This window comes from Salarias fasciatus, chromosome 5 (assembly GCF_902148845.1).
Source record: "Salarias fasciatus chromosome 5, fSalaFa1.1, whole genome shotgun sequence".
NCBI classification, from domain to species: Eukaryota; Metazoa; Chordata; class Actinopteri; order Blenniiformes; family Blenniidae; genus Salarias; species Salarias fasciatus.
The window spans coordinates 14,166,423-14,180,436 of NC_043749.1; the positions used below are offsets into that span (position 1 = coordinate 14,166,423).

Genomic DNA, 14,014 nt, shown 5'->3' on the forward strand with positions numbered 1-14,014 from the left:
AAAAAGCACAAGTTAAAACATTTTTGTTTCCGAAAGTATGAAAGTGTTTCAAAACAATAATTCTTCAAAAATGTAGGCAGCCAATACTCAATGCAACATATATGAGATAGCCGATCATGAATAAACTAAAGGTCAAAGATTCTTTCAAAGCATGTTTTTATTCTTCATAGAATAAGCTGCTTTTAATTTGTTTATCTAATAAAAAGGATAAGATATCATTTTGAACTTAACTCAGTGTTTACTACTTCTCATTTGAAATGATTTTATCCTGAAATAGGTTTATATCTGTCATCTATCTACTATTTTCACTGTCAAATAATAAGACAAAACCTTTAGGGATTTTTTTTTTTCAATTTTATTTATTTTTTTAATAATTACTGTCAGGCAGAACCCATAAGACCATTACATGTATGACAGGTTTTCTTACAGTACAAGACAGAACTCAAGGGTAATCAGATCCAGTGGCATGGCCACTTCTGACCACTAAAAAGTAAGACATTCATCGTCATTAGATTGTTCCAACTTTCACAGAGTTCACAAATGTATTTTGCATTTGACTCGTATCAAACACAACAGATTTTTTCCTTGCTGACCTAGAAATTCTAAAGACCTTGATAGAAACAGCAGAGTAGAAAAAAAAACAAAAAACAAGAAGAAAAAAAAACATTGTACAACAAGCAGAAGAATTCCTGATTTAATTTCCTGTCAAAGATGCAAGATGTACAATATATTGCTTTCAGGTGCTTAACTCAAAATGGGTAAATCAAGTCTCCCCAAATACACATTCTTCAGTATCTCGGTCCGTCTGCCGTTTCGCTCGTTCTCTCCTCTCCCGCGGGTGAAGCGGAGGTACAGTGTCTCAGACCATTCTGACCACAGGAGGAGCTGCCGTCTCAAAAGACTTACAGGGGTCAGACACAGGACCAGCAGAGAAAGACCCTCCGGAAAGGTGCGGCTTACCGACACTCGTCGCCACTCGTGTCTGAAACTTGGGGACATTTTGCTGCCTTTTTTCTGGGAACCGAAACAGAATGGCTACAAAAACTAAAAAAAAAACAAAAAAAAAAACAGAAACTATTCATGTTCACTGAGAGCCTTGAGCCTAAGACACAGTATCCAGTCACAGCAGTAATCTGAGGAGAGGACATCATGAAGTACAAATGACACAGGGAGGAGTATTTCCTTTTCAGAACCGACATTTCCACAATAATCAAAAAGCTGAACAGGAGGTAACACGGATTGTGGACTTCAGTCTTATCACAAGGTGTCTTGAGCACCAGGACTGAATGTTCATATGAAATGCAGGTTATTGACTGACTGCCACAGAATCCGCGTTGCCTTCCGATGCGAAACGCTGCCTCGGGAGAGCGCCTGGCTGTTTCCAGGTTTCAGCAGACACGGACGCACAGATCGGTGTTCAGCAGGACAGAACCGGACCTGCACCCACAGTCTTCAGGCCATAAAACCAATGTTGCTGGGAAACCCAAGGCCTCATTTATGAAAAGGTTTAGACTCCTTCGCAGTCCAAATCAAACAAAATCCAAATGTATTTATTGATTATTCATGTTTTCCTTCAACCAAAGCCTGTCGTAATCATTCTCGCCTGGATTATGCTGCGAAAATGTCCACCTTGACTCATGACTGCGGCTGTCCCACTGCCCCCATTGCTGTCTTTTTTTAGCGAATCATGTCAAAGTGATCATTTAAATGACACCTGGGAAAACACGGGAGGGAACGTTTTCATAAATGCAGCCCTAAGTTGCCGAGCACAGGTCAACGTCACAGCGAGAGGCGCCCTAGGCGGACCTCTGGGTATAGAAGAGAATATAGGCCTGAGTGTTGCACACTTCCTCCACACTGCAGACCTTCATCTCGGAGTCATTGCAGTGGACCCAGAAACCTGAGGAACACACACACACACACACACACACCAAAACATTACAACTCCAATGCAACGTGCACAAATCGCTGGACTAATGTGAAAGAAGCTGTGAAAGACTCACCTCCCTCGGTGTTGTAGCAGTATGCGGTGTAGTGCCCTGAGCCGAAGCCTTTCCCGTGGTGCATGACGACAGCGGAGAGATCGTAGGTGTAGCCCCCTCTGTGGACAGAGTGACCTGAGCCTGTGCAGCAGTACGGTTTGATGTTCAGAACCTGGTCGAAGGCCACGTGGACGCCGATTTTCTCTCTGTGGTTCCTCCCCGACCATCTGCCGCACGACAGGGGAATCGGTTATCGCGGCGAAAATTCACATGATGAAAATAAAACGTCCTCTGATCACACTGCGCTCTGAGGATGCGATTAAAAGTAAAAGACGATGAGAGACTTGCCTGAAGCGTTTGAGGTGCAGCCGTAGAACCTGAGGTAAACGGTAGATCAGAAGCTGCTTACATGCTTCTGACAGAACTAAGGGTTTGTGGGAGGATTTTCGTCTTCTTTCTGAAACAAACAACAGGGGAAGGTAACTTAATCCAAAAATAGATCAAACGGCGTGTTGACTCATTTAAGGATTTTCCTTTTCAACATGTGACACAGTGTTTTCAAAGCCGTGTTATTTTGGGGACGGTGTCCTTCAAACACGTCTTTTAAAGGGTGGACGGTTTGCAGGGCGCAACTAACAGAATGAGAAGCTCCAGAGGAAATTCCTGGCCGGACAGGCACGTCAGCAGGCTGTGACTGAAAGAAGTGGACAGATTTAAGACATTTCTACTCCTCATCACACTTTAGGACAAGGGTGCTTTTTATCATACAGCCTTAATATGACAACACATTTCAGAGTACTTTGTAATTTGAATGTTTTTCTCCTCCTTAGATCACATTGGTTCAGGTGTATTGTCTATAAGTGAACACTAGGTGGGACTAAGTGTGTACAAACTTTGAGGAAAGAACACTGCCAGGAGAGACTTTGTTTTGAGAAACTAAGGCTGCATTTGAAGGAACGTCTCATTGGGGCAGCCTCAAGGCATCATAACTGATGTCACTGAAATGATATACCTATGAAGAATGCAGCCACTGAAAGCGGACAACGGCTTCTAACACTGAACTGTCAGTCAGGGTGTGACTCACAGGTTCACAGACAACACATCAACTAAACAAATTATTTCAATATGGGGTTTGATTTCCACGGAAATCCAATCACGTTGTTACAGCATGGAAAAATATCCAGAGGCAACTCAGATTGGTTCAACTCCAGTGAAAATGCACTCTTAGAGAAGGATGAATAAACAAAGGGTTGTGTCTGTGCTGCTGGACCGGCGGTACTGACTGTTGCAGTGGTTGCAGGCGTAGATGCTGCCTTCAAGCGCCTCCATCTCTGTAAACTTGGACAGCATCTCGGTGAGGGTGCAGCTCCGCTGGTACACTGTGGAGCCTGAGCTTTTGTCGATGCTGTGATATCGCTCTGGAAACTCCAAAGACAAATCCCAGAATGGCTCTACTGTGTTGGACTTGTGCTTACAGGACAGACACGTCACCTGGAGAAACACACAGAGAAGAAGAAGACAAAAAAAACATGTGAGAACTTCAGGAGTGAGCTGCTGCGGTAGTTAGCACAGAAATACGTGGGTTTGAGTCCAGACTGGGGTTTTCTGTCTGTGCGAGTCTATGCATGAGTTCTCTCTGGGTACGCCGGTTTCCTCCCACAGTCCAAAAAGCATGTGTTGCAGGCTATCTGCCATTTCTAAATTGCCTTTAGGTATGAATGTGGTTGTTCATCTCCTTGTTAGTCCTAAGAGAAACTCTTTCATAAACTTCATCTGAAATCTTTGTCTGCAATAACCAAAGGCTGTACAAGTGTTTTTCCATCTCATAGGTTTATCGCCTACTAAATGTGCATCATGGATTTGAAAAACTTGGCGATAGCAGCGCGTCTGACTGTGGATGCTCTGATCCTCTCTGGCATACTTCAGCACACAAAGTGATGTTGTCCTGTACATAATCTATGGACAGCAGTGTCTTGAGGAATCAAACAAAGAAAGTAAGACTCCATCTGTTAACCCAGTAGAGATTATGTTCAGAGAAAACCCGTTGTATGGATGTAGACTGAGAATGTGGACACGGTCCATCATTTTACCTCCTTGGGAATCTGCTCACTATTGTTTTGGTGAAGCCCTGGTGTCGCTCTGATTGAGGTGCCAGCTTCTGCTGCATATTCTCATTTGTCCAGACAGTTAGCATCGCAAAGCAACTGAATAAGGTTTCCCCCATAGTAAATAAAAGGAGAGACGAACAAGCCCAGTTGCCCTGATTCAATTACTTTGAGATTTTGGTTGAATGAGTTGTCGTGATAATGCGGACTAAATCATCTCACCTGGCTGAGTAGCTGCCCGTGAAAGATGGTGTTGAGAACCTTTAGCACTTGCTTGGACAGTTTCCTCTTGGTGATGGGGATGACTATCCGCCGCTTGGAGCCCTCGGTGTCCAGCTCCTGCTGCACCTTGTCCAGCAGCTCGCACAGGAACTCCTGCGCGTCCTGCTGGTCGTACCCGCGGAAGGCCGGGATGAGGTTCCACACCGAGTGCAGCATGGCGAAGGGGGACACCAGAGACCAGCGGCCCGACCACATGACCCTGAAAAGTGTGTGTAACTCGTGGCACAGAGACATCTGCTGGCGGGTGGAGCACCGAGGCTCCTTGGGTTGGACCAACTCCGCGGCCTGCGGGGAGGGCTGCTGCACGCTTTCTTTTTTGCCCACCGGCAAATTCCAACAGCCCGCCTTCCCCATGCGTCCCAGAGGGCACCCCGACAGCGCCGTGGACCCGCTGCTGACCACCCCTCCCGCCACCCCCTTGATCCCCTGGGAGTGGTTCGTCTTGGCCAGCAGCTCCTCGGTCTCACACAGGTCCAAAGTGAGAAAACACTCCCTGAATTTCTGCAGGTGACTCAGCACCTGTAATATAGAGTTCATGTAGCACGTGTTCCCCAGGTTGCGCAGACCGGTGACTCCCGGAGCGGGCCTCCGCCGCGTGACGGCGTGCGTGGAGTAGTACCTCCTCGGTTTGGCGGCCCTGCCGTTCTGAGGAGCTTTGCGGGATATGGTGAGGATGGAAGGCTTCTTGGGGATGGCAGGAGGAGGTAGGCGTTCTGGAGGGTCGCGGAATTTGCGAGGAATGAGCGTGATGGTCGAGCGTGGCGCCTGAGTAAGAAGCCGAGCACTCTTTCTGGGAGGAACGTTGCCCAGCTCTTCCATCAGTCTCCTTTTCACTTCTTTCTTTTGCCTTCTGGCTTCCTCCAGCTTCTCCTGACGCTGATTCTGAAGCTCCTGATGTTTGCTGATCCACATCTGAAGCATCTTTCCGAGCAGGGCTTTCCTCCTGTGGCGTAAGGCCAGCTGCATGGCGGGCTGCTGTCCGCTTTCCCCGACCCAGGGGATACAATCCCCCCCGGTGGAGGAGCGCAGTGAACGACTGCCGGGGCTCCGCACGGTAGAGAGCGCCCCTCTGAGGAGTTTAAGGTCTCCCTCGGCGTTATCATTTAGTACATAGTCTCCACAGGCGAAGCAGAAGACGTCCAGCTCACGCACCTCCATAGCCAGTGGGTGTTGCGACTCCTGAAAGTGTTTGAGCGAGTGCTCCTCCATGAAACGTCCACAGGCCACGTGGGAGCACTTGAGGCAGGCCCACACTGAATCGGTCGTGCTGCAGTCCACACAGTGCCATTTCTGCGGGTTGAGGATGGAGTGGTCCTGGCCCAGACGCAGGCGTCCTACGTGCTTACAACGATCCATCTCTCCAGATGCACATGTGGCCTCAGTGATAGGACGCGCGTCCCGGAGCCGAGCAGCAACTCATTCTGAGAAAACAGTGACAAGACAAGAAGGTACATTCAGGCAGAGTGGGCGCATCATTCAAAAAAACTTACTTGTTTTGCTTGATCCTGCTGGTGTTTTGACTTATTCATATTTTATTTAAAAAAAAAAAAAAAAAAAAAAAAAAAAAAAAAAACATCACATGGCCACCCCACCGGAGCTTCACTTTCGTGTGGAGCCGACATCCTGCCTGTGCAGGTGTGGGTTTGTTCTCTGGGTGCTATGGTTTTCTCCTGCAATCTAGAAACGTGCACGCCAGGTTAACAGACTACTTCAAAGCTGCCCATAATGAATATGTTCATGTCTTCATCTGTCTCTCTGAACTGGCGACCTGTGCAGGGCGAACCCCACCCAGTTAGAATCAGCTCCAGCGCTCTGTGATCCTGAGTTGGAGAAAGCAGTGGAGAGCGTGGCTGAATGGATACGAATGAAAACGGATGAACAGATAATCCGGAATCCCTGTTTGGAAAAGAATAACCGAAAGAAAATGCACTTAACTGTTTTTTGAAAGTTCTCTCACATAACATTTATCTCTCTTAGCTTTCCGGGGGAGGAGACCCCGGGGAAGACCCAGGACACGCTGGAGAGACTATGTCTCTCGGCTGGCCTGGGAACGCCTTGGGATCCTCCCGGAAGAGCTGGAGGAAGTGTCTGGGGACAGGGAAGTCTGGGCATCCCTGCTGAGACTGCTGCCCCCGCGACCCGGCCCCGGATAAGCGGCTGAAGATGGATGGATGGATGGATGGAGCTTTCTTCCTTTTAAAAGTCCTTTTTAATTTTGTTCCAATTGATTTATGCAATTTTATTGTGCAGCATTATACATTTGGGGTTAATGTGCAAAATCTGAAGCATTTCAGAATACGTTGGATAATCGATGCAACAATAACCTTAAATACCTTAATAAACCTTACAAACTAAATGTAGTTTTCTGTTTTGGATTTGAACCAGGCAGGCACACCACTACTGAGAAAGCAAACCTAAGGCTGGGTAAAAAGTGTGACTAACACAAAGCTATGCTTCTGAATCACACAGACCATATGCTGTATGGAAAAGTGACACATTTCGAAAGGATTGTATTATATACTAACTGGAAAAGTCGTTTCCTTGACCGGCTCTGGGCGAACACATCACAACATATGTGGAGAACTTGTCACCACCGCCACAAATGGAAAGAGTCTGAAAAGTAAAAATAAAAGACACAGACTTCAAGTTAGTAACAACTACAGTGAGCTTCTCGGATAAATCAGTGGATGTAAATAGCGCCACACAGTAGAGCAGCGATCCTTCACATACTGGCTGGGGCTTTGTGTGTGGGTGTGCACTGGGTATTCTGGTTGTCTCCCAGCACAAAAACATTCACGAGAGGTTCACTGGTGACCCCAAGTTGTCCTTAAGGATGGGTGGAAACTAACAAAAAGATCACTTTATGTAAACAGGAGTTAAAGTGTTTAAGAAATCCAAACATCTCAAAGTACACCTTAATCTTCACCAAGGAATTTGAAAGCCCCACAAAATCACAGATTGTTAATCGCTGTGGGATAATCAATTGAATCAATCTGTGCAGCCTCGGTCTAGAGATGTGATGTGTCTGTGAAACTTAAAATGTTCATCTTCAGATGGTTACACGATGAAAGTTTTCCCACGCAGCTGGAGTACGTTCATGTTTCTCTGTCCACTCAAACGTTGAACAATTTTAAACTTGAAAGCTGAATTCAAAAACTAAACTCAACAGATTTCAGAGATCTCAGGGGAAATCTCAGCCTCAGTTGATCCCAGCTGGAACAAAGTGTAAAGAGGAAATGTTTCCATGGAGGAGGACGTCTGTCTGTCCGTTTCAATTATGAGCTTAATCCGTGTAATAGTGTAGCTCACCAGCACAGCGCTGTGTTACGCCAGTCTTTCCCCTCTTTGTGTAGATTATGGCACTACTTTAAAAAACAAACGCGTGAAATGGAAACACGACTTCAACTCTCAGGTCGGCGCAACTGGTTTCTTGTCAGATCCGTGCCCAAAAAAAAAAAAAAAAAAATCCTGGCACGTCGGCGATGCTCTTCGCGAAGTAAACCACCAACATCCGCACGCAATGTTTGATAAAAACATCCCCGCTGAGTGTGTCGGTGTTTGGGAGCCTGCGGGTTTTTTTTTTAATGGCTCAGACGGGCTGGCTCTTCACGCCATGCTAGGCTCCTTCCACCATCACCATGTTGAGTCAGAACAAAGAGCAGTCACGGAGCCACTCTCCGGGAAACATCCGACAACTTTGTTGGTCCGAGGCAGCCCGCCGGCCACCGAGAAGTTAGCTGCCGCCGACGCTAATAACCGCTAGCCCCGGCGGGGTCGTGCACCGGGGGGGTTAGCGCCGCTCAGCCCCTCCGCCGGACCCGGACCGAATAACGCACATTAAGTTAAACGCCGAGGATTCTCCCGGCACCGGGCGGCTAACGGCGCCGTCACTGGCGAGCCGCGGCGGCGGCGGCGGCGGCTAGCAGTGTTAGCCGCTCGCTGCTAGCGCGTTCGCCGAGGACAATCGAAGTTAACCCGGCGGCGGCGGTCGGTCGCTAACGTTGACTGCTGATCGCTCGCCGGAGGAACTGCGCCGCGGAGCGCCGGAAAACTCCCCGGTGACATTCGCCGCAGACAGCCCCCGGTGACTGGCGCGCGCCTGCCATAGTGTTGCACATCAGTAACGCGTGATCACGGGAGAGCTGGGTAACGTTACCATCGCCAGTATCCATCCGTCCGTCCCTCCGGTGCGCTCGGAGCTGCTTGTTGTGTCCTCACGCGCAGATTGAACAACCCAACTCTCGATCCGAGCCCAGACCCCGCCGCTCTCATTGGACTGGGACCGAGCGGCAGCCCGGCGCTCATTGGCGGAGTGGCTGAACAACAGGCAGCAGGATGGACCGTCCGTCCGTCCACCCACCGAGGCCACATGGAACAATAACCGAGGCTGGGACGTGTTGCCCGGGCTCAGAGGACAGCTGTGACCCCGCAATCCCCCGTAAAGCCTGCGCGCCGCCACATGTGTCAGCTGGCGGGGGGTAATCTGATCAGATGTGGGCGACGCATTAGCTCAACCTGCAACCTGCACTGTGGAGGGACTGGTCCAAACCCAGACCAGACCAGACCAGACCAGACCTGGCCTCTGCTCTGCCACTGGAAGTGACTGCAGATCAAAGTAGCTCAAGGTGACACCTGAGCACATCTGCGCTCTGGGAAAATACCGACACAAAGTTCCAGTCAGTCACATCAGCCATGACTGAATTTACACTCGTGTTTGGTGATGGACCAAGGCTCAGAAAAATAACCTCTGCTGTTCATGTGAAGCAATTTAGGCGATCATGGATCCATTATTTGCGCAAAGTTCCGTCCATCGCACTGCGCATTTTACCATTACAAATTAGCATGCAATGGCCGCAATCTGTCGATTATGCGCATGTTGTTAATACTAATTTACATAGACGGAATGTCCCCTGATCTCAATAAGGATCCATTGTATATCCATCACCCAAAAGCAGCGGGCATTATATAAAGCACACACCTAAAAGTAATTATTTTCAAGAATTTAAAGGTACAACCTCCGAGATTGAAGTAGTCCGGTGTGTGTTGGGTGGTGCATCTGCTTCCAGTCTCTTGAGATGGTGGTAAATTTAACTTATGGTTTGGTATCGATCATGACATTCTCAAGAGAGATGATCGACCTCGCTTCACTTTTGTCCAGTAACAGCAAAACCCGTCTCCTTTAGCTGATAGTGTGTGATTACATTACACCGACATAGACTAGTGATACTCTTAGAAACTATCAAATCTTAAAACATAAAACTTTTGTTTTGTGTGCTTCAAATCTCGGTTTTTTTGGAAATGTTTTTCTCGGTTTATAAACAAATATGTATATTGTGAAAGCACCAAAACAACTCCATGATTTTCCATTTGTTTCAGCTATTTATTGTAACCACACTTTTTCATAAAAAGAAGTACAGATGCAAACTTTAAAGTGTTTTTCAGGTTATTTTTATTAACTATCTAGAAAAAAAAACAGGGTGTGATGTCTGTGGTTTATCTGCATTGCTTTAAAATGTTAAAAATAAACTATGACTATAAATATAAATGAGCCAAGACAGCAGAAACAAACCAGCTCAGACTCCTTTACTGTTTTATTTTATTAAAAAATACTTTCATCAAGTAGCAAATGCAAAATCTAAACCTTGTGGATACCACACTGACCCACACAACCAGAAATAAACCAGCATCAATATAAACATTAAAATCCCCTTGGACGTTTCCAAAGTAAACTCAACGCACGTTACTTCCTGGGATTTGCAGCTTGCGAAGTTTGTTGAACAACTCTAAATACTGAGTCATGGTGTCAACACAGTCTGCTGGAGCAAAAAGCCCCTCGGGCTTGGCAGCGAACACAGAGGGCAGTTCAGGAACGCTGGTGCTGAGGAAACACTGCATGAACTCCTTCATGAGGTTCCAGCAGTCCCCCGGGACCACGCAGGGACAGTACTCCACCTGAGGAAAAGTCCAGAGTTAATGCTGCCACGAAGAGGAGACTCTGGATGCTTCTTCGCCAATTATACCAAACATACCTCTACTGAGATCCCCCGCGCACTCGAGCTCATGGTTACTGTCCCAACTTTGATCAAGAAGTCACAGTAGCGATATCTGGAGCCGCGACACTCCACCTTGTGCCCTTTGGCGTTCTGGAAGTGACTCTTGAGCTTCACCATGAGGACGTCAAAGTTGCCGTCTGCCACCAGGCAGGGTCCGCCTTCGAACAGCGCCATGCAGCTGAGGGGAGTTTCGGAGTTGTGCATCACGTATAAGAGTTTGGATGGCTGGCCTGTAACAGAGAGGAGACTCCAACTGTCAGAGGAGCTGAGGGAAAAAAAAATACCAAGCTCAGGAATCTCAGGCTACATTCATACTGTAGGCAAAAGTGGCTTAAATCCCATTTTTTTGTGTACATGTCACCCATATTTCATTATTCTCATGACCGTTTGAACAGCATAGATTTCTTTCTTCCCCCTAAGTATTTGATCTAAGTTAAGTCAGCTCCGACCACACACACACTCTCCGACCTGTGTAGCATTCATCTTTATTTCCAGAAACACACTGTAATGCCTGTGATGCCCTTTTCTTCTGTACATGCAGGGCACTTTAGGGCCACAGACAAAGGAGATTAATGGTGGCTGCATTTATCTGATAATGTCCAAAAATAAGCTCTCACTGAGACATGTGAAAACAGCCTGTTCGCTTTAACACACAGTGAATTAAAGCTGCAGTTCGTCTCCATCTGAATGTAATTATGGTTGTTACCAGTTGTCGTGAGTGCTGTGCATCTGTGTGGTGGTTTGCAGTGAAAGCAAAAATGTCTCTGGTTCTTGTCCAGGTGGGGTTTGGGGCACCTCTTAGTGCACATTCTCCCTGTGTGAATAGATTTTCCATGGGTAATGTGGTTTCCTCTCACGGTCCAGAAACATGCGTTTAAGGCTAATTAGTGAGAATGTGTGTGTGTGTGTGTGTGTGTGTGTGTGTATTTGCCAGGGATGCTGGAAAGCTGTCCAGGATATACCCTGCCTTTGTTCCATGTCAGCTATTTCAACTTCATGGTAAACGAGTGACTTTAAGGGACAGAATATAAAAATGTAAAGAGAACCTAGCAGTATAATGACAGTAATTCTTCACAAAAAATAAACAAATACCAGGGAAACCTAATCATAGCAGCTTTAGAATTTAAGTGATCATTGCTTCATTTCAGCACTGACATGTTGTCTTTTTTAAAACATGAAGATATACTAACTTGTCACACCGCCATACATTCTGCCTGTAAAAACAGTTACCATGCTTGTCACAAACATATCACATCCATATTCACAGAGGGTCTGTTTATTCGTGAAGAGGCCACTATCGTGAAGTTCTCTGCTATTTATGCCCATTAAACGCCTCCAAAAGCTTCTTGAGATACCAGATCAACCAAGTGCAGTGGTCCAGCTTTCAGGCTTTCTTTAAATCGATCATCATTCTGTTTATTCACAGGATACCTTATGACTGTTTCTGTTACTCTTCATCTAGATAAACCATCGTTACTGCAAGGATAAATAGAATGGTAGGAACAACCCTTTGTCTCGTATAGGTGTGTAAGTAATGGTGCTCTAAAATATTAATTGTCCTCTAAAGGTCTTAGACACAAAGAAAAGGTTACGTGTTGCTGACAGAAATGGGAGATAATTAAACATTACCGCTGACATTTCCTGTGGCATGGTATGTCTCGCAGTCTACGCAGAAGCTGCCCTGCTTCACAGCGCCCATCTGCTCCAGCTTCTTGTGCAGGAGGTCAACTGTCTGCTGCACGCTCTTCCCCTCCGCCACGGGCACCTGACACACACTGTGGGACACAATGCAACGAATTAGGACAGAAAGTCTTGAGATTCTTTCAATAATTCATCTTTTTAACATTTTTCAAAAGGTATTAAAAAGGTTGTATTGTTCCTTTATCTGAACCATCGCCAACGCAATGTACATGTGCACAATAGTCACAACACAGGTCTCTGCAATGTGGCAGGCAAATTCATTCAACAATCCTGACAAAGGCACCGGACAAACACACTGTGTACAAGTGATCCACCAATCACAATCGTTCTTGATCAGTTTGCTGATGCAGACCACTCTTTATTTTTTAAAATCTCAATATAAATCACACAGTTAGAAAAAATTCCAATGACAGTAGTTTCGAAAGTCGTGCAGCTCTAGAACCACGACACTTCTTTCTTAATAGAAAAAACAACTGCCATGAAAAAAACTGAATAGCCATGTAACGGGGAAATGACTAATGATGGTATGGTATGATGATTAGCAGAACTAGTGTTTAAAATTTTTGTTTGTGTGTGAATCTTGGTTTCTAAATATATGAGTGTCTAATGAGATTTGTGAGTACACAAATGTATGCTTGTTAACGTGCGATAAACATATTACACACTTGTGCATGTGTATTATGTTTGGTTTGTGCATATTTATTAGCAGATCCTCGCCCACAGTTAACTGGAATTGGCTTCAGCACCCCTTTACACTGAACAGGATAGAGAACATGGATGGATGTTTAATTTACACGTGCCGGCTGTGAATGTCCCTGTTTTCACCTTAGGTTTTAGCTCTCTTCATCTCTCAAGTTTGTTAGTCTTGTGGATTTTCCTCCTCTCTGGCTGTACTTTACTGTTTTCACACAGAAAGCCATCCTCTAATCTATACTATACCACTGTTTGGAACATTTCACAGTGACTGCTCACACCGGTTCAAATCACAAGTGAATATCTTAATTCATTTCCATCTTTCTGGACATTTGATGTCTTCGCTTTGGAGGTATCACGATGATGCTTCTGTGCCTGGTTGAAACCTCACTACCTCCTCAGCCTGGTGGCAATATTGTTGAATTACACATCTGTTATACAGTTTTACTTTTGTGAAACCTGAAGATTTCTCTCTACATTTTCAAACATGAATTTCACTTATTATTTGACTTTTACATTGAGTCATCAATCCCAAAGCGCTTTACACTCATACAGTCCCACACCAGTGGTGATGTCTGCCATGCAAGGGGTTCAATCCATCCTGTGGGGGTAGTTAAGGGTTCACTGTCTTGCTCAAGGACATTGGACATGGAGAAATTATGGATTGAGCCACACTTGCTCAAAATAGAGGGAGATTGTCTCAGAACAAAGAGCAGCTGAATGGTCAGGACTGATGGGGAAACACTAGTCAAATACAAAGGCATGTAGGAGCTGCTGTCTGTTCCTCTCCTAAAATGTCGCTTGTTGTTTTTCTGTTATTTTTCATGACTGAGGAGTCAACAGGACAGTGATCACGGTGTTTTGCTCAGTGATACAGAAAGGAGAAAGGAGAAAGGCGGTCATAAAACATGCACCGTGGTTTGAACTACACCTTAAAGAAGAAGAGACAATAGTATAGAGAGACTAGGGGCCGAAGGTCATTTTTGTATTGAAAACTATTAAAAATCATCTTACCAAGTTACCCCCATTGACGTTTCCAGTGTTTGTGCGTCTCTGCGTTTGAGTACTTCCGGGTTGAATAAAAATCTTCCGGGGAAGAAAAAAATGTAAAAAAAAAGCTCAAAAGGTAATCCATTATTAATCATTAATAATATTAATATTATATGATCTGAATAATATCAAAATTCTCTCGATATGT

General features: G+C 45.7%; 2 protein-coding genes across 2 annotated transcripts; both read right to left on the reverse strand.

Annotated features, from left to right (window-relative positions):
- Positions 1 to 353: 353 nt before the first annotated feature.
- On the reverse strand, positions 354 to 8,641 carry usp49 (ubiquitin specific peptidase 49). The gene is made up of 7 exons (XM_030092370.1): positions 8,526 to 8,641; positions 6,895 to 6,982; positions 4,310 to 5,790; positions 3,266 to 3,473; positions 2,331 to 2,439; positions 2,004 to 2,209; positions 354 to 1,900 (listed from the first exon to the last, which is right to left on the reverse strand). Exons 3-7 carry the CDS (start codon positions 5,723 to 5,725, stop codon positions 1,797 to 1,799), a joined length of 2,043 nt encoding a protein of 680 aa, XP_029948230.1. The 5' UTR covers positions 5,726 to 5,790; positions 6,895 to 6,982; positions 8,526 to 8,641; the 3' UTR covers positions 354 to 1,796.
- A 1,190-nt stretch (positions 8,642 to 9,831) lies between these two features.
- On the reverse strand, positions 9,832 to 13,890 carry med20 (mediator complex subunit 20). The gene is made up of 4 exons (XM_030092401.1): positions 13,831 to 13,890; positions 12,052 to 12,197; positions 10,399 to 10,652; positions 9,832 to 10,321 (listed from the first exon to the last, which is right to left on the reverse strand). Exons 1-4 carry the CDS (start codon positions 13,842 to 13,844, stop codon positions 10,100 to 10,102), a joined length of 636 nt encoding a protein of 211 aa, XP_029948261.1. The 5' UTR covers positions 13,845 to 13,890; the 3' UTR covers positions 9,832 to 10,099.
- Positions 13,891 to 14,014: the final 124 nt, after the last annotated feature.

Coding starts and splice junctions, on each gene's coding strand:
- usp49 (XM_030092370.1), bottom strand. CDS start 5,725: ATGGATCGTTGTAAGCACGTAGGACGCCTGCGTCTGGGCCAGGACCAC. Junction 2,440..3,265: donor CGCCTGCAACCACTGCAACA/GTCAGTACCGCC, acceptor TGTTTGTTTCAG/AAAGAAGACGAAAATCCTCC. Junction 2,210..2,330: donor CTGCACCTCAAACGCTTCAG/GCAAGTCTCTCA, acceptor GTCGTGCGGCAG/ATGGTCGGGGAGGAACCACA.
- med20 (XM_030092401.1), bottom strand. Junction 10,653..12,051: donor TGCCACAGGAAATGTCAGCG/GTAATGTTTAAT, acceptor TCTCTGTTACAG/GCCAGCCATCCAAACTCTTA. Junction 10,322..10,398: donor CGCGGGGGATCTCAGTAGAG/GTATGTTTGGTA, acceptor ACTTTTCCTCAG/GTGGAGTACTGTCCCTGCGT.